The sequence below is a fragment of the Aegilops tauschii genome, chromosome 5 (genome assembly GCF_002575655.3).
Source record: "Aegilops tauschii subsp. strangulata cultivar AL8/78 chromosome 5, Aet v6.0, whole genome shotgun sequence".
Classification (NCBI taxonomy): Eukaryota; Viridiplantae; Streptophyta; class Magnoliopsida; order Poales; family Poaceae; genus Aegilops; species Aegilops tauschii.
In genome coordinates, this window is record NC_053039.3 from 538,537,467 (window position 1) to 538,559,815 (window position 22,349).

Consider the following 22,349-nt stretch of genomic DNA (forward strand, 5'->3'; position numbering starts at 1 on the left):
AGCTAGCGTGTCGAGGGCCTCTCTATGTATAGCACGTAGCGTCGACCAAGCACGGAGATAAGAGAGGACACTTCTCTCTATTAATTAATTAGCTACCTAACACAATATATGAAACACCTTAATTAATCATACAAAACCCCCAAATCCACCCCCCTTTTAGAAAAAAACAAAAACCCTAGCCCCTGAACAGCTGACGCGTGGATGCCTATTGGTCCCGGTTGGTGCCACCAACCGGGACTAAAGGGCCTCCTGCCTGGGCTCGCAGCACCGACCACGTGGAGGCCCATCTGTCCCGGTTAGTATAAGAACCAGGACTAAAGGCCTAGGCATTAGTAACGACCCTTTAGTCCCGGTTACCCAACCGGGACAGATGGGCCTTATGAACCGGGACAAATGGCCCTTTTCTACTAGTGCCCGCCTGAGCGAAAGTTGAACTTCATTCGTTATTGAACTTTTTTCCAACTTTCGTGAGTTTTTCTTGAAGTCGAACTCGAGCCTAGGAACAAGCTCGAATGCCAATTCAGGCTTGCTTGAGGTTCGACATAGTAGCGGGATCCCATCTAGAATCCAAATCCATGGTAGTGGGAATGAGGGAAACCTGAGCCAGTTCCATAGAGTCAAAAAACACTGGTGGCCATCTTTGCAAAGAGTTAATAGTGGAACAAGAAGTTACCCCCTCTCTATACAAACATAGAACCTCTTTCTTGATCTACATGTGGCATTAAAAGTCAAGATCACCTAGGTGAAAGAAATCCATTCGGTCCACTCCTCTCACACAGCTTCTGCATATGCTATTAAAGACGGTGACATCGAGAATAGCCACTCAAGCTAGGCGAGCCCTGAGACAAGGAAATAAGAGCTCTTTACTAGGGCATTTATTATCGAGGTCCAATTTATATGTATTGATGAAGGTATTCAAATCTATCATCTTAGGCCCAAAAGTATAGAAGGGTCATGCGTCCATGCATGATTTACTGGAATCATATCATTACTGAATAAATTTTGATGAGTTGGGTTGATTTTTAACCAATTAAGGTAGTGGTGCATGTCACTGATATTTTCAGGATAGAGTTGCGATTCTTTGTGCAGCCTATGCATCAAATCAAGAAAAAAACATGATGCGCATATTTCACTACATATCTATTGCAATATATATATATATATATATATATATATATATATATATATATATATATATATATATATATGTATATGTATATATGTATATTTGTGAGGTACAAAGCAAGCATTATTATGCAGAGTGTAGATAAAACCAAGAAAAAAATGGTCATCTTGTAAATGATTTGAGCTGAATGACTATTCCAAATATCAGGGGAAAGTATGCATGTGATACCCGTGGACCGCTGAAACTAGGAACTTGAAAGATTTTTCAACAAAGAGGAATGTAAAAGATATATCTATCTCGCTAAGAAAGAACCAATAAACGAGCAATGCCAAAAATTCAAGGACAAGCCCCCTCATAGTTTTTTTTGAATACTCTAGAATTTTTGCTCATTGGTATTTTGTATACTCTATAATATTTCATTAGGCTTTGCACTAGAAAACTTCAATTAGCTCCAGAACTGTCAGCCATGATATTTGATGATACTATGAAATAGACATGACCATGTACATATATTGCAATGCATCTACATGACATAAATAAATATGTGAAGACATGATTTTTCTTTTAAAATTATTTAATATAGATATATTTTTAGCAAAATATGTTTAAGGCTAGCCTCTAAAAAACATTATATATCATTTTCCTTTGTAATATATCTTCTATTATTTTATAATTTCATTATGCAAAATATACATTAAAATTGTGGATTGGAAAGTATTTTATCTTAATTATGTGGTCTATTTTGTAAAAGATAGTAGAAAATAATATTGGGTAGATCAGTTAGATTATAAGTCAAAGGATGAGTTATAATGAAATAAAACAGTTTAGTACAAATAATTATAGCCACCGGCTAATTAGTTATTTGTACGGTCATTTTCTTGTTATTATGATGAAAAATCAATAAAACGAAATATCATGATAGCTCATACTAACTCCAAAAAATCGGTGTAAAAAATCAAAAAAACAAAAAAACTGTTGTTTTTTGACAACAATTATATAACGTGAATGTTGGATATCATGACTCTATGTGCAACACCACCGCTAATAATGTAGCCAAAGCTTATTGAAAATATATTGTGACACTCATTGTGGGTTTAATTGTTATACAATAAACTAAAATGCTATTTTTTGTATAATGGTGGCTATTTTTTTTCAAACTTGTTTCCACTTCTACATCAGTGAACAATAATCTTCATAATTATTTAACTTTTCTTAACTTTTGCAAAATTTATTTAACCCAAACTTAAGCCCATAGGATCAAGCTCAAATGCTAATCCGGGCTCGCTTGAGCTCATCTTGAGCTTTTACGAGCTCATCTTGAGCTTTTACGAGCTCAATAAGCTCGATCTTGAGCTTATTACAAAGCTAGAATATTAATTTAGTTTTGCTTAAGCTTCTATCGATATTTGTCGAAACATCGGTCGAAATGACCTTAGCTACGTAACAAGCTCTAATGCAAATTTAGGCCCACTTGAGGTTCTACTGAGCTCGATCCTATAAACAAGATGTGCAAAAAACACAATGCAATATTGCGCAAAAGACTACATAAAAATTAGGAACTTGTTTACGTGCAAATCCACATAGTTATATTTGCACATGTGACAAATAGTAATGTTTTTATTGAATATTTATAGTGATGTGTTCCCACCCAATACTATTTATTAAAGAAATGCTAAGATTTAAAATGATATTTTGGCCAAGTTTTATAAGAACGAGCTCATGTATACACCCTAAACTGTCAAAATGTTTTATATTTACGAATGGAGGTGTACCTCGCATAGCTCTAGCTAGATTTTCCAGAGAGAACACAGTTATGTGGACCGAAATGGATATACGTTGTACTCTTGTTGACGACATGTTTTGGTCGCATGAATTACGCAACAAAGTGTACAGAGAATGGAACAAACATTTTCAGAAAAAGAAACCCCCAGACTCATGCACCACCGATTATCCGTGGTAGGCATGCTTGTTGGAATGAATTGCATCCACCATCCTCAGCTATAAAAGCGTGCACGTACCCAACAAGAGAGCACTACCATGGTTTCTGTTCAGAGGATGCGAGGCGATATGGCTCAAGTACTCGTCATCTTCTCTCCGGAAGTTCTGCTCTCACTCTTGCTCTGCTTCCTCGTAGTACGCCGCTACTACTTGGCAAGACGATCCGCGAACAACTGCGAGCAGCTCCATGACCATGGCCGCCGTCTCCCGCCGTCGCCTCCGAAGCTCCCTCTCATAGGCCACCTGCACCTCGTCGGCCCCGACCCGCACATCTCCCTTGCCGAGCTCTCCCGGAAGCACGCCGGCCGAGACGGCCTCATGCTCCTCCGCTTCGGCCAGGTGCCCAACCTCGTCGTCTCCTCCCCGAGCGCCGCCGAGGCCGTCCTGCGCACGCACGACCACGTCTTCGCCTCCCGCCCGCCGTCCATCGTCGCGGACGTCCTCCTCAGCGGCCCCTCCGACGTCGCCCTCGCCCCCTACGGCGAGTACTGGCGGCAGGCCAGGAAGCTCGTTACCACCCACCTGCTGAGCGCCCGGAAGGTGCGCGCGCTCCAGGGCGGCCGCGAAGAGGAGGTGCGCCTTGTGGTGGCCAAGCTCCGGGCGGCCGCGGCCGCGCGCTCCGCCGTCGACATGACCGAGCTGCTCGGCGCCTTCACCAACGACGTCGTGTGCCGCGCTGTGTCCGGGAAGTTCTTCAGGGAGGAAGGCAGGAACGAGCTGTTCCGGGAGCTCATCGCCGCGAACGTGGCCGCGATCGGCGGTTTCAACCTGGAGGACTACTTCCCGAGCTTGGCCAAGGTCGGTCTGCTCCGGCGAGTGGTGCTGGCCAGGACGTGCAGGCTGAAGAAGAGATGGGACGAGTTGCTTGATAAGATCATAGACGACCACGCAACCAAATCACCATGGCTAGTAGGAGGAGTACATCATCAACACGATGAGCAAGATCAAGACAGAGACTTGGTGGATATTCTCTTGTCTCTTCAACACGAGTACAATCTCACTAGAGACAACGTCAAGGTCATTTTAATGGTAATTCTCTGAATTTCGTGACACTTAAATAGTAGTATTGCCAATTAATCCGACCGTTACAATGTGGTAATTAATTACTCTCTCCGTTCACAAACATAAGACGGTCTAACTTTTTTGTGAATCAAATATATATAGGCGTATTTTAATGTGTTTGTTTACTTATTTCAGTCCGCATGTAGTTCATATTGAAATATCTAAAACATCTTATATTTGTGAACGAAGTAGTTATTTTTTATGGTTATTAAAACTCAATCATAATACGAGTACAATTCCATTATGTGTAAACAGGACATGTTTGCAGCGGGAACAGACACGTCATCCATTGTCCTGGAGTTCGCCATGGCTGAGCTCATGCGGAAGTCACACCTCATGGCCAAACTTCAGGCCGAGGTGAGGAGCAAGACACCCAAGAGCCAGAAAACAGTCAAGGAGGATGACCTAAGCGGCATGCCATACCTCAAGGCCGTCGTGAAGGAGACGCTCCGGCTACACCCGCCGGCGCCGCTCCTCCTCCCGCGCCTCACCATGGCGGAGTGCGATGATGTCAACGGCTATATGGTACCGGCCGGGACACGCACCATCGTCAACACGTGGGCTCTCTGCAGAGACACCGAGTCCTGGGGTGAGAAGGCGGAGGAGTTCTGGCCGGAGAGGTTCATGGACGGGGCCAAAGCAGCTGCCGACTTCAAAGGGAGGGATTTCCAGTTCCTGCCGTTCGGAGCCGGGCGGAGGATTTGCCCTGGGATGGGCTTCGGGCTGGTCACTGTTGAGATCATGCTCGCCAACCTTGTCTATTGCTTTGATTGGGAGCTCCCCGATGGGATGCGGGAGGAGGATGTTGACATGGCTGACATGTTTGGAGTGACGATGCGTCGGAAGGAGAAGCTCGTTCTTGTCCCGAGGATACCACAGGATGCAAACATATAGTGCGTGCGCACCATACTATCAGTTAGTATAGAGGCAATGAAAATTTAGACCAACTCAAATATGAACATTGCCTAGTTATGCTTCCCTCCTACAGAATGTTTATTTAGGAGAGATAAAGACACATGTTGCATTGGACTTCTCAAAAGAAGTGACAATAAAAGGTTTGAGCAAATGTTGAGAATCCTCCAAAACTGGAAGGAAAGGAAGGATTCCTATAGTATTTTTAAAGCGGGTCCAACAATCCAAAGGGTACATAGGAAAGTTTTCCTATGTGAATCCATTCTTGCGAATTTTTTGTAAAGTTCTTTTGTTCCAAACTGGGCCTAAATCTAAGGGCTCCTTTGGATCGTCAAACATGATCTAGTGGTCTCAATTGGAGGCTTAAGTGGGTTTACACTATATAATGTGGATTAACGGCCAGAATTACTAAAGACCCAAACAGACATGAATTAGTTGTGCTCAATATTTAATAAAAGAGAGTAAAATTTTAGCAAAGAAAATACTACGGAGCGCCAATCCCCGTATAAAACCAAAGAAAATAATTGTGCATTTTCCATGAAGGCCTCTGAGGATGTCAAAATGATTAGGGAAGTACATGCATCGGCAAGAGAAAGTAAACAATTTAGAAGTATGTTGCTAGCCAGCATGCCTTGATTTTGCATTGCCGCTTAAAACAAGGTATGGTGGCTTGCTGCGCGCTTGGGCCTCTCTCATCTTCTCGGCAGACATTAAAGGCGTGTCGGAAGATTTCATCCGCTTGGTTTTCAACTCATCCTGGTACTTCCTCTGCCGTTTCTCCTGCTTCGTCTTGCCAGGGCCCTTGCCATGGAATTTGTGTGAAAGCTCCCGAAATGCCTCCTTCATAGTCATCTGTGGACAAAATCATCAGGCTCTGAGAAATGTTATCATTGTGTGTCATCTATTATTATTTCTGATGACAAATGAATGCACACAAAAAAATTGGATCTAGTACTTACCACTCGACCAAACTCATCAGTTCTCTCTATGTGAATTTCTTTTGGTCCATCCTTGATACCAACAGGCTTGCTTTTCTTCTTGTCACTGGTTTTTCCACCACCCTCATCAAGTGTCCCTCTGTCCTTAAGAAGCTTCAGAGCACCAGCCAAACCTTTGCCAATTTCAGCTTCATGTAAAACCTCATCCGGTTTGACTGCTCCCTCTTCTCCATCCTTTACTTGGTCTCCAGTGCCACCTATCTTTTTCCTAGCCGCCGCCCCGCTTGTGTCATCTTCTGCTAGAGTGCTTGAAGACACAGCGCCGTCATCTTCGTCCGCAAACACGTCGTGCGCTTCTTGCTTGCATGTTTCTATAAAACAAACGATACGCGACATCAGTACACTTGATTTGTTAGTCAACTCCGGCATAAAACAAACGGCACTTCCAATTCATTCAGAAAGAAAGTAAATACATCAAGCAGGTTACCTGCATTCAGTTGTAAGCCCAACACGAACTCATCCATCTCTGTGATTACGATCTTATTCTGCCGCACGTCGCCTCGGCGCTTGTTTCCCGCCGCCGATTCTGCGAAGGCCAGAGGACCGTAAGCCGCAGCATCTTCCAGCGTCCTTGGAGCCTCCTCCCGGCCCTGGGGCAATGATTCTGACGCCTTTTCACCCATACCAAATTCAGTTATCCTCCCTGAAATTACGTATGACTTTAGGCTTACGCTTAGGGTAATGGACCGCAAAATCGATCGGCCGATATGCGATCGGATGGCGCCGACTGATTATCCGACGCGGCGCAAAGGCAGAAGCAGAGCAAACCGAAGGAATCGAGCTAGGGTTTGCTTACCAACGGCAGAACGGAACGCGTCGCCGGTTCGAGGAAGAAGGATCGGGGTCGCCTCGGGGGGGGGGGGGGGGGGGGGGGGGGGTAAGGGAGGGGGGCTATGTGCTATGTGCGGGCAGAGGCGGCGACCCCCGCGGCTGTCGCTGGCGCCGGCGAGGAGGATTTGTTCCGAGCTCCGGGGAAGAAAGGCACGAACGATTCGGCCTGTTCGAGACGGGATGAAACTACAGGGCGAAACCGTTATGTTTACACCCGAACCGAAGGAGTGCCCCACGAGACGGTGAGGTGGGCCGGCCGTGCGCCAGAACCAGACCCGATCTAGTTTTGTAACGGAAGCCTTGTCTCAAAAGAAATAAAATTAGATGATGTAAAATTATATTTAAAAAAGATGATGCAAATAGGATGGTGTCACTCTCTACATCACGAGAGGCAAAAACGTTGCACCAATAGATGATGTAGATGCAAATATTTTTACTCCAGGATGGGATGAGGGTGTGATGTAAAAGAGGCCACCAAATGATGCAAATTTGCATCACTTGATGCTCTCGAGCAAATTCCACATCACCACGGGAGCCCACGGGCGACCACGCGGCTGAAACAAAATATGCATCACTAGGTGCTATTTTTATATAATCAAGTGCTCATACATATGATCTAAAATAGGGCACTCGGAAGAAGACATCTGTGATGTATTTTGCAACACCTATTTTACATCATTTGTTAGAGTTGGAGGTTTTTCATGATCTAAAATATTTTCTTGAAAAACAATATCTCTGATGTCAAACAGTGGTTCCACTAAAAAAATGTAAAGCAGTGGCAGTGTCCAAAAAACCGCCCTTCGAAACATTTGAAAGGAAAACACTGCTCCAAGAAATGACATATTTCTATTTGAGGCCCATATATTTTGCATCAACCTACATTTTAGCCCCAAGCGTCGTACATTTATAGCATTTCTACCGGTTGCCGCAAAAACCAAACCTAGCCAGACGGACGCCAATCGTTGTGTTGGAGCTTCCCCACCATCACCCTACGCTGATTCCGGCTAGATCTCACCATCCCGTGCCACCGCCGTGAGTCCACCGTCTTCCTCCGGCTTGGCCGCCCATTCTCGATGCTTTGGAAGCCCGCAACAAGCCGCACCGCCGTCACCGATTCAGGATCTCCGCCGCCGGTTGCAGTGATTTCGACCGTTCCTAGCCCCCCCCCCCCCCCCCCCCCGCTGCCCGAAATGGCTGTCGTAGCACTAGTGCTCGTTGTGGAGGTCGATTAGTGGCTGGCGCAACCCCCACATGACCACCGTCGGGTCACGGTTACTTTGGAGCTCTCATCTGTCAGAAGGTGCTACGACGCCGGCTCCTGTCGCAGTCCCAAGCTCCCCAGCGGCACCAAGACCACACCGAGCACATTCCTAGCCGACCTGGCGACCGCCTCACCCACATCGGACTATGCTAGTCGAAATTCTCCCCCACAAGTGGTTCACGAAAAGCCACTAAGGTATTTTTTTTGTTACGATGTAGAAGTAGATTGTGATGGAAAGTAATATGTTATAGATGGGTCCCTTTGAATTCTCTTCGTTGGATGATTCCTCCTCTAAAGAGCAATATGAGTGGAACAAAGACAAGGACATTGCTTTGATCATGATGGTGCACATGGGGAAGAACAAGTGGCTGAAGCATTGCGGTTCCGTCGGCCGTGAGTTGATTCGTAGGAGGAAACAAGATGGTTGTATGTCATGTGTGTTGAACTCTGTGTATGCTGATGAGCAAGTGTTTTGAATTTGAGTTTCTGGATCGATGAACTATGCAATAATTAACTATTGAATTTGAGCTTCTGGAGTATTTATGTTTTATTTGTTTTGGGTTAATTTGACATGAGTTTGATATTTTTTGTTTTGGATTTATTGTGTTGCACATGCTTTAAAATGTGTAGCTAAAGAAGGCCAAAAATTTAGGGCGCCAGCTTTTTTGAGAGAAAACTTTCAATCTATTCATCAACTGTTATGGCACTACAAAGGACACTAAAAATCTCTACTCCTATAAAAAGCACAGTTGATGATGACGGTGTGTCTGCCATCAACCACTTTTGACCATTAGATCTGCATCAAACGCACATCAGACAACCTATGGCTATTTTGCAAAAAGGCCCCCACCACTCCGCTTCATAATTGCAAAAGAGCCCTTAGTCTATCTGTTCAGCACCGTCCACCCAATCTCGTCAACTACCCATGGGAACCGATCTGGGCGGTGGCCGCTGCACCTCCGCTTCCGGCGTCGTCAAATCCCCAAAGCCTCTCCTACCTCCACTTTGTTGCAGCAGCCCCTCCAGCCCACCATCTCCACCTTAGCAGAAAGGAAACTTGGCTACTTGCTTCGCCGTTCATGTTATTTTTGTAAAAAAACATATGTTCCTACGAATTGTTTTATCAACAGTATATATGATCTTTGGTAAAAATAAAATTCATGGCCGCTACATTGCTTATCTCCCTTAAATGTTTATTATTTTCCGTCGGTAGTATTACTATTTCATTCTGTTGATGTAAGCTTGGAATGTGCTCTTCAAGCGCATCCAAATATGGTTGGGGATTCGCTTGATTGATCCATAATAAAAAAACTATATTTAGTAATCTGATGTAATAGTGCTCAGGTTTTTGCTAGGCCAGGAGGTTGTTGGCTTGCTGCATTAAAACTGACAGTTTGTGATATTACAAAGTAGATATATGATGTTGCTTGGGCAAGAGCTAGCTAGAACAGCCAAACATGTATATAGTTCTTGTTGTCATATTCAGAAATCCTAATTTGGAGAAGATTTTGTTGCATCAACTTTTTGGTTTTGTGGTGCAAATATGTGATGGCTCTGCTCAGCTTTCTCAGGTATTGCAACGATTCAACATGTAATATTAGCTTATTCCGTTTGTTTTGTATTTGTTCAGGCATCAACTTTATATGTGTATCTTGCCGATTGAAACTGAAAACCTAACTCAGCACATGTCTTAAGCATATGCTTCAGTCTCATTTTTAGAAACTGTTTTAAGACCTACCAATTGTTAGTTCAATTTAACAATAAGCACCACTCTTATAACAAATGTATGCAATTCATGCAGCATAAATAAGAGCATCTCCAACAGCCGCCCAATGCGCGGCCGCTAAAAAAGCGTTTGCAGCACGCCGACCGTCTGTTTTTGCGCGCCGAGGAGCGCTTGCTCCAGCGGCTGCTCAAAAGTTTAGCGCGCGCGAGTAGCTCCAGCAAGCGCGCTAAAAAGCAGCGCGTGCGAGCAGTCGGCGCTTGTTATATGTTGCATTTTGGAGACGAGATGAGATATTTCAAACATCAAAACAAAGACATGGCATAATTTAAATCACCCAAACAAGTTCATGACATAAAAGTTCATGCCCACAAGTTCAAATTCATGCCCACAACATCATCCAACCAAGTTCAAAATCCGAACCAAGTTGATGACACAATAGTTCACACCAACGAATGGCCCATCAACAATCAAGCCTCGTCATCGTCTTCATCTTCCTCTTCCTCCGATTCATCATCCCCATCCGAAGACGATTCTTCCTCCTCCTCTTCATTGTCACGCGCCGCATCATCATGTGAGGCTCGGAAGGTGTTGGCAAGATCTTCAACGGCATCATGCGAAGGTGTGTGAGGCACACCGGAAGACATTTCGCCCATGCCGCCCAGAGGTGCTCCCATGCCTCCCATGAGAGACGCAAAACTCATGCCTCCCATGGTAGCTCCGAAGCCACCCATGCCTCCCATGGTCTCCATGTTGGGGAACGTAGTAATTTCAAAAAAAAATCCTACGCATATGCAAGATCATGGTGATGCATAGCAACGAGAGGGGAGAGTGTTGTCCACGTACCCTCGTAGACCAACAGCGGAAGCGTTATCACAACGCGGTTGATGTAGTCGTACGTCTTCACGATCCGACCGATCAAGTACCGAACGCACGGCACCTCCGAAGTTCTACACACGTTCAGCTCGATGACGTCCCTCGAACTCCGATCCAGCCGAGTGTTGAGGGAGAGTTTCGTCAGCACGACGATGTGGTGACGATGATGATGTTCCACCGACGCAGGGCTTCGCCTAAGCTCCGCAACGGTATTATCGAGGTGTAATATGGTGGAGGGGGGCACCGCACACGGCTAAAATATCGTATATCAAGTGTGTTCATGGGGTGCCCCCTGCCCCCGTATATAAAGGAGCAAGGGAGGAGGAGGCCGACCCTAGGAGGGGGCGCACCAAGTGTGGAGTCCTACTAGGACTCCCTAGTCCTAGTAGGATTCCACCTCCCATATGGAATAGGAAAAGAGGAAGGGAAAAAGAGAAGGAAGGAAGGGGGCGCCCCCCTTCCCTAGTCCAATTCGGACCAGACCAAGGGGAGGGGTGCGGCCACCCTTGAGGCCCTTTTCCTTCTTTCCCGTATGGCCCAATAAGGCCCAATACGTATTCCCGTAACTTTCCGGTACTCTGAAAAATACCCGAATCACTCGGAACCTTTCCGAAGTCCGAATATAGTCGTCCAATATATCGATCTTTACGTCTCGACCATTTCGAGACTCCTCGTCATGTCCCCGATCTCATCCGGGACTCCGAACTCCTTCGGTACATCAACATACATAAACTCATAATAAAACTGTCATCGTAACTTTAAGCGTGCGGACCCTTTGGGTTCGAGAACTATGTAGACATGACCGAGACACCTCTCCGGTCAATAACCAATAGCGGGACCTGGATGCCCATATTGGCTCCCACATATTCTACGAAGATCTTTATCGGTCAGACCGCATAACAACATACGTTGTTCCCTTTGTCATCGGTATGTTACTTGCCCGAGATTCGATCGTCGGTATCTCGATACCTAGTTCAATCTCGTTACCGGCAAGTCTCTTTACTCGTTCCGTAATACATCATCCCGTAACTAACTCATTAGTCACAATGCTTGCAAGGCTTATAGTGATGTGCATTACCGAGTGGGTCCAGAGATACCTCTCCGACAATCGGAGTGACAAATCCTAATCTCGAAATACGCCAACCCAACAAGTACCTTTGGAGACACCTGTAGAGCACCTTTATAATCACCCATTTATGTTGTGACGTTTGGTAGCACACAAAGTGTTCCTCCGGTAAACGGGAGTTGCATAATCTCATAGTCATAGGAACATGTATAAGTCATGAAGAAAGCAATAGCAACATACTAAACGATCGGGTGCTAAGCTAACGGAATGGGTCAAGTCAATCACGTCATTCTCCTAATGAGGTGATCCCGTTAATCAAATGACAACTCATGTCTATGGCTAGGAAACATAACCATCTTTGATTAACGAGCTAGTCAAGTAGAGGCATACTAGTGACACTCTGTTTGTCTATGTATTCACACATGTATTATGTTTCCGGTTAATACAATTCTAGCATGAATAATAAACATTTATCATGATATAAGGAAATAAATAATACTTTATTATTGCCTCTAGGGCATATTTCCTTCAGTCTCCCACTTGCACTAGAGTCAATAATCTAGTTCACATCGCCATGTGATTTAACATCAAAAATTCACATCACCATGTGATTAACACCCATAGTTCACATCTCTATGTGACCAACACTCAAAGGGTTTACTAGAGTCAATAATCTAGTTCACATCGCTATGTGATTAACACCCAAAGAGTACTAAGGTGTGATCATGTTTGATTGTGAGATAATTTTAGTCAACGGGTCTGTCACATTCAGATCCGTAAGTATTTTGCAAATTTCTATGTCTACAATGCTCCGCACGGAGCTACTCTAGCTAATTGCTCCCACTTTCAATATGTATCTAGACCGAGACTTAGAGTCATCTAGATTTAGTGTCAAAACTTGCATCGACGTAACCCTTTACGACGAACCTTTTGTCACTTCCATAATCGAGAAACATATCATTATTCCACTAAGGATAATTTTGACCGCTGTCCAGTGATCTACTCCTAGATCAATATTGTACTCCCTTGCCAAAATCAGTGTAGGGTATACAATAGATCTGGTACACAGCATGGCATACTTTATAGAACCTATGGCCAAGGCATAGGGAATGACTTTCATTCTCTTTCTATCTTCTGCCGTGGTCGGGCTTTGAGTCTTACTCAATTTCACACCAAGTAACACAGGCAAGAAACTCTTTTCTTTGACTGTTCTATTTTGAACTACTTCAAAATCTTGTTAAGGTATGTACTCATTGAAAAAACTTATCAAGCGTCTTGATCTATCTATAGATCTTGATGCTCAATATGTAAGCAGCTTCACCGAGGTCTTTCTTTGAAAAACTCCTTTCAAACACTCCTTTATGCTTTGCAGAATAATTCTACATTATTTCCGATCAACAATATGTCATTCACATATACTTATCAGAAATGCTGTAGTGCTCCCACTCACTTTCTTGTAAATACAGGCTTCACCGCAAGTCTGTATAAAACTATATCCTTTGATCAACTTATCAAAGTGTATATTCCAACTCCGAGATGCTTGCACCAGTACATAGATGGATCGCTGGAGCTTGCATATTTTGTTAGCACATTTAGGATTGACAAAACCTTCTGGTTGCATCATATACAACTCTTCTTTAATAAATCCATTAAGGAATGCAGTTTTGTTTATCCATTTGCCATATTTCATAAAATGCGGCAATTTCTAACATGATTCAGATAGACTTAAGCATAGATACGAGTGAGAAACTCTCATCGTAGTCAACACCTTGAACTTGTCGAAAAACCCTTTTTGCGACAATTCTAGATTTGTAGATAGTAACACTACTATCAGCGTCCGTCTTCCTCTTGACGATCCATTTATTCTCAATTGCTTGCCGATCATCGGGCAAGTCAACCAAAGTCCATACTTTGTTCTCATACATGGATCCCATCTCGGATTTCATGGCCTCAACCCATTTTGCGGAATCTGGGCTCACCATTGCTTCTTCATAGTTCGTAGGTTCGTCATGGTCTAGTAACATAACCTCCAGAACAGGATTACCGTACCACTCTGGTGCGAATCTTACTCTGGTTTACCTACGAGGTTTGGTAGTAACTTGATCTGAAGTTACATGATCATCATCATTAACTTCCTCACTAATTGGTGTAGAAGTCACAGGAACAGATTTCTGTGATCCAATAAGGGAGCAGGTATAGTTACCTCATCAAGTTCTACTTTCCTCCCACTCACATCTTTCGAGAGAAACTCCTTCTCTAGAAAGGATCCATTCTTAGCAACGAATGTCTTGCCTTCGGATTTGTGATAGAAGGTGTACCCAAATGTCTCCTTTGGGTATCCTATGAAGACACATTTCTCCGATTTGGGTTTGAGCTTATCAGGATGAAACCTTTTCACATAAGCATCGCAACCCCAAACTTTAAGAAACGACAACTTTGGTTTCTTGCCAAACCATAGTTCATAAGGCGTCTTCTCAATGGATTTCGATGGTGTCCCTCTTTTTTTTATGTGAATGCAGCTGTCTCTAATGCATAACCCCAAAACTATAGTGGTAAATCGGTAAGAAACATTATAGATTGCACTATATCCAATAAAGTACGGTTATGACGTTCGGACACACCATTATGCTGTGGTGTTCCAGGTGGCGTGAGTAGTGAAACTATTTCACATTGTTTTAACTGAAGGCCAAACTCGTAACTCAAATATTCTTCTCTACGATCAGATCGTAGAAACTTTTATTTTCTTGTTACGATGATTTTCCACTTCACTCTGAAATTCTATGAACTTTTCAAATGTTTCAGACTTCTGTTTCATTAAGTAGATATACCCATATCTGCTCAAATCATATGTGAAGGTCAGAAAATAATGATACCTGCTACGAGCCTCAATATTCATTGGACCACATACATCAGTATGTATGATTTCCAACAAATCTGTTGCTTGCTCCATTGTTCCGGAGAACGGCGTTTTAGTCATCTTGCCCAAGAGGCATGGTTCGCAAGCATCAAGTGATTCATAATCAAGTGATTCCAAAATCCCATTAGCATGGAGTTTCTTCATGCGCTTTACACCAATATGACCTAAACGGCAGTGCCACAAATAAGTTGCACTATCATTATTAACTTTGCATCTTTTGGCTTCAATATTATGATTATGTGTATCACTACGATCGAGATCCAACAAACCATTTTCGTTGGTGTGTATGACCATAGAAGGTTTTTATTCATGTAAACAGAACAACAATTGTTCTCTAACTTAAATGAATAACCGTATTGCAATAAACATGATCAAATCATATTCATGCTCAACGCAAACACCAAATAACACTTATTTAGTTTCAACACTAATCCTGAAAGTACAGGGAGTGTGCGATGATGATCATATCAATCTTGGAACTACTTCCAACACACATCGTCACCTCGCCCTTTTACTAGTCTCTGTTTATTCTGCAACTCCCATTTCGAGTTACTACTCTTAACAACTGAACCAGTATCAAATACCGAGGGGTTGCTATAAACACTAGTAAAGTACACACCAATAACATGTATATCCAATATACCTTTGTTCATTTTGCCATCCTTCTTATCCACCAAATAGTTGGGGTAGTTCCGCTTCAGTGACCAGTCCCTTTGCAGTAGAAGCACTTAGTCTCAGGCTTAGGACCAGACTTAGGCTTCTTCACTTGAGCAGCAACTTGCTTGCCGTTCTTCTTGAAGTTCCCCTTCTATCCCTTTGCCCTTTTCTTGAAACTAGTGGTCTTGTTAATCATCAACACTTGATGCTCTTTCTTGATTTCTACCTTCGTCGATTTCAGCATCGCGAAGAGCTCGGGAATTACTTTCGTCATCCCTTACATACTATAGTTCATCACGAAGTTCTACTAACTTGGTGATGGTGACTAGAGAATTATGTCAATCACTATTTTATCTGGAAGATTAACTCCCACTTGATTCAAGCGATTGTAGTACCCAGACAATCTGAGCACATGCTAACTAGTTGAGCGATTCTCCTCCATCTTTTAACTATAGAACTTGTTGGAGACTTCATATCTCTCAACTCGGGTATTTGCTTGAAATATTAACTTCAACTCCTGGAACATCTCATATGGTCCATGACGTTCAAAACGTCTTTGAAGTCCCGATTCTAAGCCGTTAAGCATGGTGCACTAAACTATCAAGTAGTCATCATATTGAGCTAGCCAAACGTTCATAACGTCTGCATCTGCTCCTGCAATAGGTCTGTCACCTAGCGGTGCATCAAGGACATAACTTTTCTGTGCAGCAATGAGGATAATCCTCAGATCACGGATCCAATCCGCATCTTTGCTAGTAACATCTTTCAACATAATTTTTCTCTAGGAACATATTAAAAATAAACACAGGGAAGCAACAACGCGAGCTATTGATCTACAACATAATTTGCAAAATACTATCAGGACTAAGTTCATGATAAATTCAAGTTCAATTAATCATATTACTTAAGAACTCCCACTTAGATAGATATCCCTCTCATCATCTAAGTGATTACGTGATCCAAAGCAACTAAACCATGTCCGATTAACATGTGAGATGGAGTAGTTTCAATGGTGAACATCACTATGTTGATCATATCTACTATATGATTCACGCTCGACCTTTCGGTCTCTGTGTTCCGAGGCCATATCTGTATATATGCTAGGCTCGTCAAATTTAACCTGAGTATTCCGCGTGTGCAACTGTTTTGCACCCGTTGTATTTGAACGTAGAGCCTATCACACCCGATTAACACGTGGTGTCTCAGCACGAAGAACTTTTGCAACGGTGCATACTCAGGGAGAACACTTTTATCTTGAAATTTTAGTGAGAGATCATCTTATAATGCTACCGTCAATCAAAGCAAGGTAAGATGCATAAAGGATTAACATCACATGCAATCAATATAAGTGATATGATATGGCCATCATCATCTTGTGCTTGTGATCTCCATCTCCGAAGCACCGTGCTCGTGATATCCATCTCCGAAGCACCGTCATGATCACCATCGTCACCGGCGCGACACTTTGATCTCCATCGTAGTATTGTTGTCGTCTCGCCAACTTATTGCTTTTACGACTATCGCTACTGCTTAGTGATAAAGTAAAACTATTACATGGCGATTGCATCTCATACAATAAAGCGACAACCATATGGCTCCTGCCAGTTGCCGATAAATCGGTTACAAAACATGATCATCTCATACAACAAATTATATCACGTCATGTCTTGACCATATCACATCACAACATGCCCTGCAAAAACAAGTTAGACGTCCTCTACTTTGTTGTTGCATGTTTTACGTGGCTGCTACGGGCTTAGCAAGAACCGTTCTTACCTACGCATCAAAACCACAACGATAGTTTGTCAAGTTGGTGCTGTTTTAACCTTCGCAAGGACCGGGCGTAGCCACACTCGGTTCAACTAAAGTGAGAGAGACAGACACCCGCCGGTCACCTTTAAGCAACGAGTGCTCGCAACGGTGAAACCAGTCTCGCGTAAGCGTACGCGTAATGTCGGTCCGGGCCGCTTCATCTCACAATACCGCTGAACCAAAGTATGACATGCTGGTAAGCAGTATGACTTATATCGCCCACAACTCACTTGTGTTCTACTCGTGCATAGCATCAACACATAAAACCAGGCTCGGATGCCACTGTTGGGGAACGTAGTAATTTCAAAAAAAAAATCCTACGCACACGCAAGATCATGGTGATGCATAGCAACGAGAGGGGAGAGTGTTGTCCACGTACCCTCGTAGACCGACAGCGGAAGCGTTATCACAACGCGGTTGATGTAGTCGTACGTCTTCACGATCCGACCGATCAAGTACCGAACGCACGGCACCTTCGAAGTTCTACACACGTTCAGCTCGATGACGTCCCTCGAACTCCAATCCAGCCGAGTGTTGAGGGAGAGTTTCGTCAGTACGACGACGTGGTGACGATGATGATGTTCCACCGACGCAGGGCTTCGCCTAAGCTCCGCAACGGTATTATCGAGGTGTAATATGGTGGAGGGGGGCACCGCACACGGCTAAAATATCGTATATCAAGTGTGTTCATGGGGTGCCCCCTGCCCCCGTATATAAAGGAGCAAGGGAGGAGGAGGCCGGCCCTAGGAGGGGGCGCACCAAGTGTGGAGTCCTACTAGGACTCCCTAGTCCTAGTAGGATTCCACCTCCCATATGGAATAGGAAAAGAGGAAGGGAAAAAGAGAAGGAAGGAAGGGGGCGCCCCCCTTCCCTAGTCCAATTCGGACCAGACCAAGGGGAGGGGTGCGGCCACCCTTGAGGCCCTTTTCCTTCTTTCCCGTATGGCCCAATAAGGCCCAATACGTATTCCCGTAACTTTCCGGTACTCCGAAAAATACCCGAATCACTCGGAACCTTTCCGAAGTCCGAATATAGTCGTCCAATATATCTATCTTTACGTCTCGACCATTTCGAGACTCCTCGTCATGTCCCCGATCTCATCCGGGACTCCGAACTCCTTCGGTACATCAACATACATAAACTCATAATAAAACTGTCATCGTAACTTTAAGCGTGCGGACCCTTTGGGTTCAAGAACTATGTAGACATGACCGAGACACCTCTCCGGTCAATAACCAATAGCGGGACCTGGATGCCCATATTGGCTCCCACATATTCTACGAAGATCTTTATCGGTCAGACCGCATAACAACATACGTTGTTCCCTTTGTCATCGGTATGTTACTTGCCCGAGATTCGATCGTCGGTATCTCGATACCTAGTTCAATCTCGTTACCGGCAAGTCTCTTTACTCGTTCCGTAATACATCATCCCATAACTAACTCATTAGTCACAATGCTTGCAAGGCTTATAGTGATGTGCATTACCGAGTGGGTCCAGAGATACCTCTCCGACAATCGGAGTGACAAATCCTAATCTCGAAATATGCCAACCCAACAAGTACCTTTGGAGACACCTGTAGAGCACCTTTATAATCACCCATTTACGTTGTGACGTTTGGTAGCACACAAAGTGTTCCTCCGATAAACGGGAGTTGCATAATCTCATAGTCATAGGAACATGTATAAGTCATGAAGAAAGCAATAGCAACATACTAAACGATCGGGTGCTAAGCTAACGGAATGGGTCAAGTCAATCACGTCATTCTCCTAATGAGGTGATCCCGTTAATCAAATGACAACTCATGTCTATGGCTAGGAAGCATAACCATCTTTGATTAACGAGCTAGTCAAGTAGAGGCATACTAGTGACACTCTATTTGTCTATGTATTCACACATGTATTATGTTTCCGGTTAATACAATTCTAGCATGAATAATAAACATTTATCATGATATAAGGAAATAAATAGTACTTTATTATTGCCTCTAGGGCATATTTCCTTCACTCCATGGTAGCTCCAAAGCCACCCATGGTACCCATGCCGCCCATGGTAGCTCTGAAGCCATCGATGCTTCCCATGCCGCCAATGCCACCGCCTCCCATGCCGCCAATGCCACCTCCACCCATGCCGCCAATGCCACCGCCTCCCATGCTGCCCATGCCACCGCCACCCATGCCGCCCATGCCATCGCGAACCATGGATCTTTTTTGGATCAAGACTTCTTCACAGGCAAGATTAACGTACTCCTTTTACGCCTCATTGAGGGTAGATGTGTCCATGAAGAACAAGTACATCTCCCATTCCAACAACCTAGCTCGCTCCTCCATGGCCACCTTCTTCTCCTCCAGTGCCACCTTCCTCTCCTTGGCCGCCACCCTCGTCTCCTCGGCCGCCAACCTCCTCTCCTCGGCCGCGGCATCTTGGTTCCTTGCCATCTTCCTCACCTTGTTCGCTTCCTTTCTTGCCTTCACAATAGCTTCCATAGCATTTTTGAGCTCCTCATCTCCTTTCCTCTTCTTCTTTTCTTTTGCGTCTTTCTTGCATCCATCCGGTCTTTTTGGCTTGGAGTATGAAGCCGAGTTTGGTGTAGGGCTTCTCTTGCCGTCATCACTTGATGCCTCCTCCTCATCATCATCCAAATCAATAGTTCGCTTGCGTTTGTTGCTCCCATCAACATCATCGATATCATCACGCTTCTTCCATTTCTCATCATCCTTCAATGCTTCGTAGCAATGAGGCAAGGTAAATGGTCTCCCTTTCTTGACCTTCTTCTCCTCTCCTTTGAACAAGTTTTGTGCAATATTGAGCTACATAAAAAAACAAGTTAGCACTACAAACACCAAGAAGAAGCATGATTAACATGGAAGAAATGGCACTTACCCTATCTATATCATTAGTGCCACTTGGGTTCAACTTGTCAATCGCCTTAAGTGCGGCCGCCCACCTTTGACAATCTCAGTTGATTGTCGACCACCGGGAGCGAAGAGATCTGTCCGAGCGGTCAATTCCACTTTTGTTGTGTACATCAAAGTGCTCCGTCATCCGGTTCCAATATGCATCTCTACTTTGATCACCTCCAACGGAGGGATCCCTCGACACTTGCAACCTAGTATTGCATAGCAAGATGTCTTCATCATTGGTGTAGTTGCCTCCTCTTCCTTTCGGTGCGTCGACGATGCCCTCACCATCCTCGTCCACCTCAAACTCATGATCATCGAAATGCATGTCATTGGTTTGAGACCAATGAGAATTGTTGGAGCCAACACCCGTACTTGAAATATATGCCTCATCGTTGAAACTACAAAGTATATACAACGAAGCAAATAAGCTATCCATATGTATGCATTCAAAAAACAACAACAACAACAAAAAGTTGGCGAAATTTTATGCTTTGGGGCATTTCATCGAACACCTTGTGCACGTCGGCCGCCGGCTCAACAAGTGAGCTCGCTGGCGCTTCGGTAGCCCGCCGGGTCCGACGCACGCCCTGCAAGCTTCTTCCTCGACGGCTTAGAGGAGCCGTCCGCCGCCTTGTTCTTCTTCGTGGATACCTTGCCCTTCTTCGCCCGCGCCGCATTTGAGAGCTTCGAGAGGGGGTCACGTGGCTTCACGGTGGGCGCCGACGCGACGCCACCCGCCGCCGAGGTCATCCGTGGCGGCATGAAAAAGCCGCGCGCGATACCGGTGCTTGGAGGAGCACCGGCGGAGGCGAAGCCAAAGCTCCCCGTGTTAGGGTTTGCGGCGGCGGAGGGGTCGCGGGTCTAGGAAGGGGTGAGGGGGGTGCCGGCACGGCCGTCCATCGGGTCAATTCGCCGGCGGCGGCGCAGGCGGGGCGAAAGTGGCGCGGCGGAGGGAGTGCGGCGGAGAGAGTGCGGCGCGAGCGCTCGAGTTTGCGGCGCGCGGAAGCGGGCGCACCAAATAAACGGCACGCGATGGCGATTCGGACCGCGCGCTGAACTCTTTATGCCGCGCGCACGGTTATTGCGCGTCCGCTGGAGCTCGGATAGCGATTGCGCGCGCGCTAAAAACCACAAATTTGCAGCGCGGCGCTTATATAGCGCGGCTGTTGGAGATGCTCTAACTTGATGTTAGATTTTTTAAGAAGTGTTGTTGGCGAAATGTTGACTTTGGTTTTACCTCTTTCCTGACAAGTAATTTTTGTGTTATGTTCGATGATCTCTAGAGAAGGTGGGGATGGAGCAGAGGTAGAAGCAGGCATGTTGCCGAACAACAGTAGCGATGTACAGCAAGGATATGCTTGAAGATCGTGTGGGGTTATGCTTGAAGGTGTGCTTTTCAACGGCTTTGTGTTCAAAAGATAGTGTTGTTCAGTACGATATTATGGATAAGGAGACACGACGACTACAACAGAAGAAAAGATAATCAATATATGTATCTATGAATGTAAAGATGTTATGTTTAACACATTTGAATTAGATTAATTATTTGACCAGTATTTTTGGTTATTCCGTAGCAATGCACGGGCATTCGACTAGTATTTTTTTTACATCCAGGTCAATTGACCACCTAGCGACGACTACAAGCACTGGAGCGAGCCGGAGGCGCCGCCGTCACCGCCCCTCCTTCATCGGAGTCGGCCAAAACTCGTTGTAGTAAACAGTCGGGAAGTCGTCGTGCTAAGGCCCCAAAAGACCGGCGCACCAGAATAGTAACCGCCGCCGATGAAGAGAAGCATATATCAGAAGAATTCTACCTATAAACAAATGAACGTAGACGCACCAAGACTGGATCCATGAAGATCCAGGGAAGACCAACACCAACCGAATCTCACGAGATCTGCCGGAGGCATACCTCCATATGCCTTTCGACGACGCTGTACGCACCGCCGCAACGGGGACTAGGCATGGAGGATCTTATTCCGACTAAGGGAACCGTCGTCGTCTCGCCTCCCTCAGTAGGACAAACTCTAATCAACCCTACAAAGGACCTAAAAACGGAGCGGGAGCCCTCCCACCGGCGAGGGCCGAGGTCCACCGTGCCTCCGTGGCCCTAATGCCACAGAAGACCAACCGGGTCAGCGGGATGCCGCTGGCGGAGGCGAGAAGACCCTCGCCCTAGGAGGAGTTTCTCGTGAGGAGAGCCAGAT

The 22,349-nt window shown here is 45.0% G+C and overlaps 2 protein-coding genes across 2 annotated transcripts; one reads left to right on the plus strand and one right to left on the minus strand.

The window, feature by feature from the left end:
• The first annotated feature begins 3,143 nt into the window (after positions 1–3,143).
• LOC109735932 (indole-2-monooxygenase) lies at positions 3,144–5,271 on the plus strand. Its single transcript, XM_020295132.4, has 2 exons — positions 3,144–4,153; positions 4,442–5,271. The coding sequence occupies exons 1-2, from the start codon at positions 3,164–3,166 to the stop codon at positions 5,078–5,080; spliced, it is 1,629 nt and encodes a 542-aa protein (XP_020150721.1). The 5' UTR covers positions 3,144–3,163; the 3' UTR covers positions 5,081–5,271.
• Positions 5,272–5,604: 333 nt separating this feature from the next.
• On the minus strand, positions 5,605–6,951 carry LOC109735940 (SART-1 family protein DOT2). Its single transcript, XM_020295142.4, has 4 exons — positions 6,893–6,951; positions 6,524–6,739; positions 6,058–6,407; positions 5,605–5,950 (listed from the first exon to the last, which is right to left on the minus strand). Exons 2-4 carry the CDS (start codon positions 6,717–6,719, stop codon positions 5,717–5,719), a joined length of 780 nt encoding a protein of 259 aa, XP_020150731.2. The 5' UTR covers positions 6,720–6,739; positions 6,893–6,951; the 3' UTR covers positions 5,605–5,716.
• Positions 6,952–22,349: the final 15,398 nt, after the last annotated feature.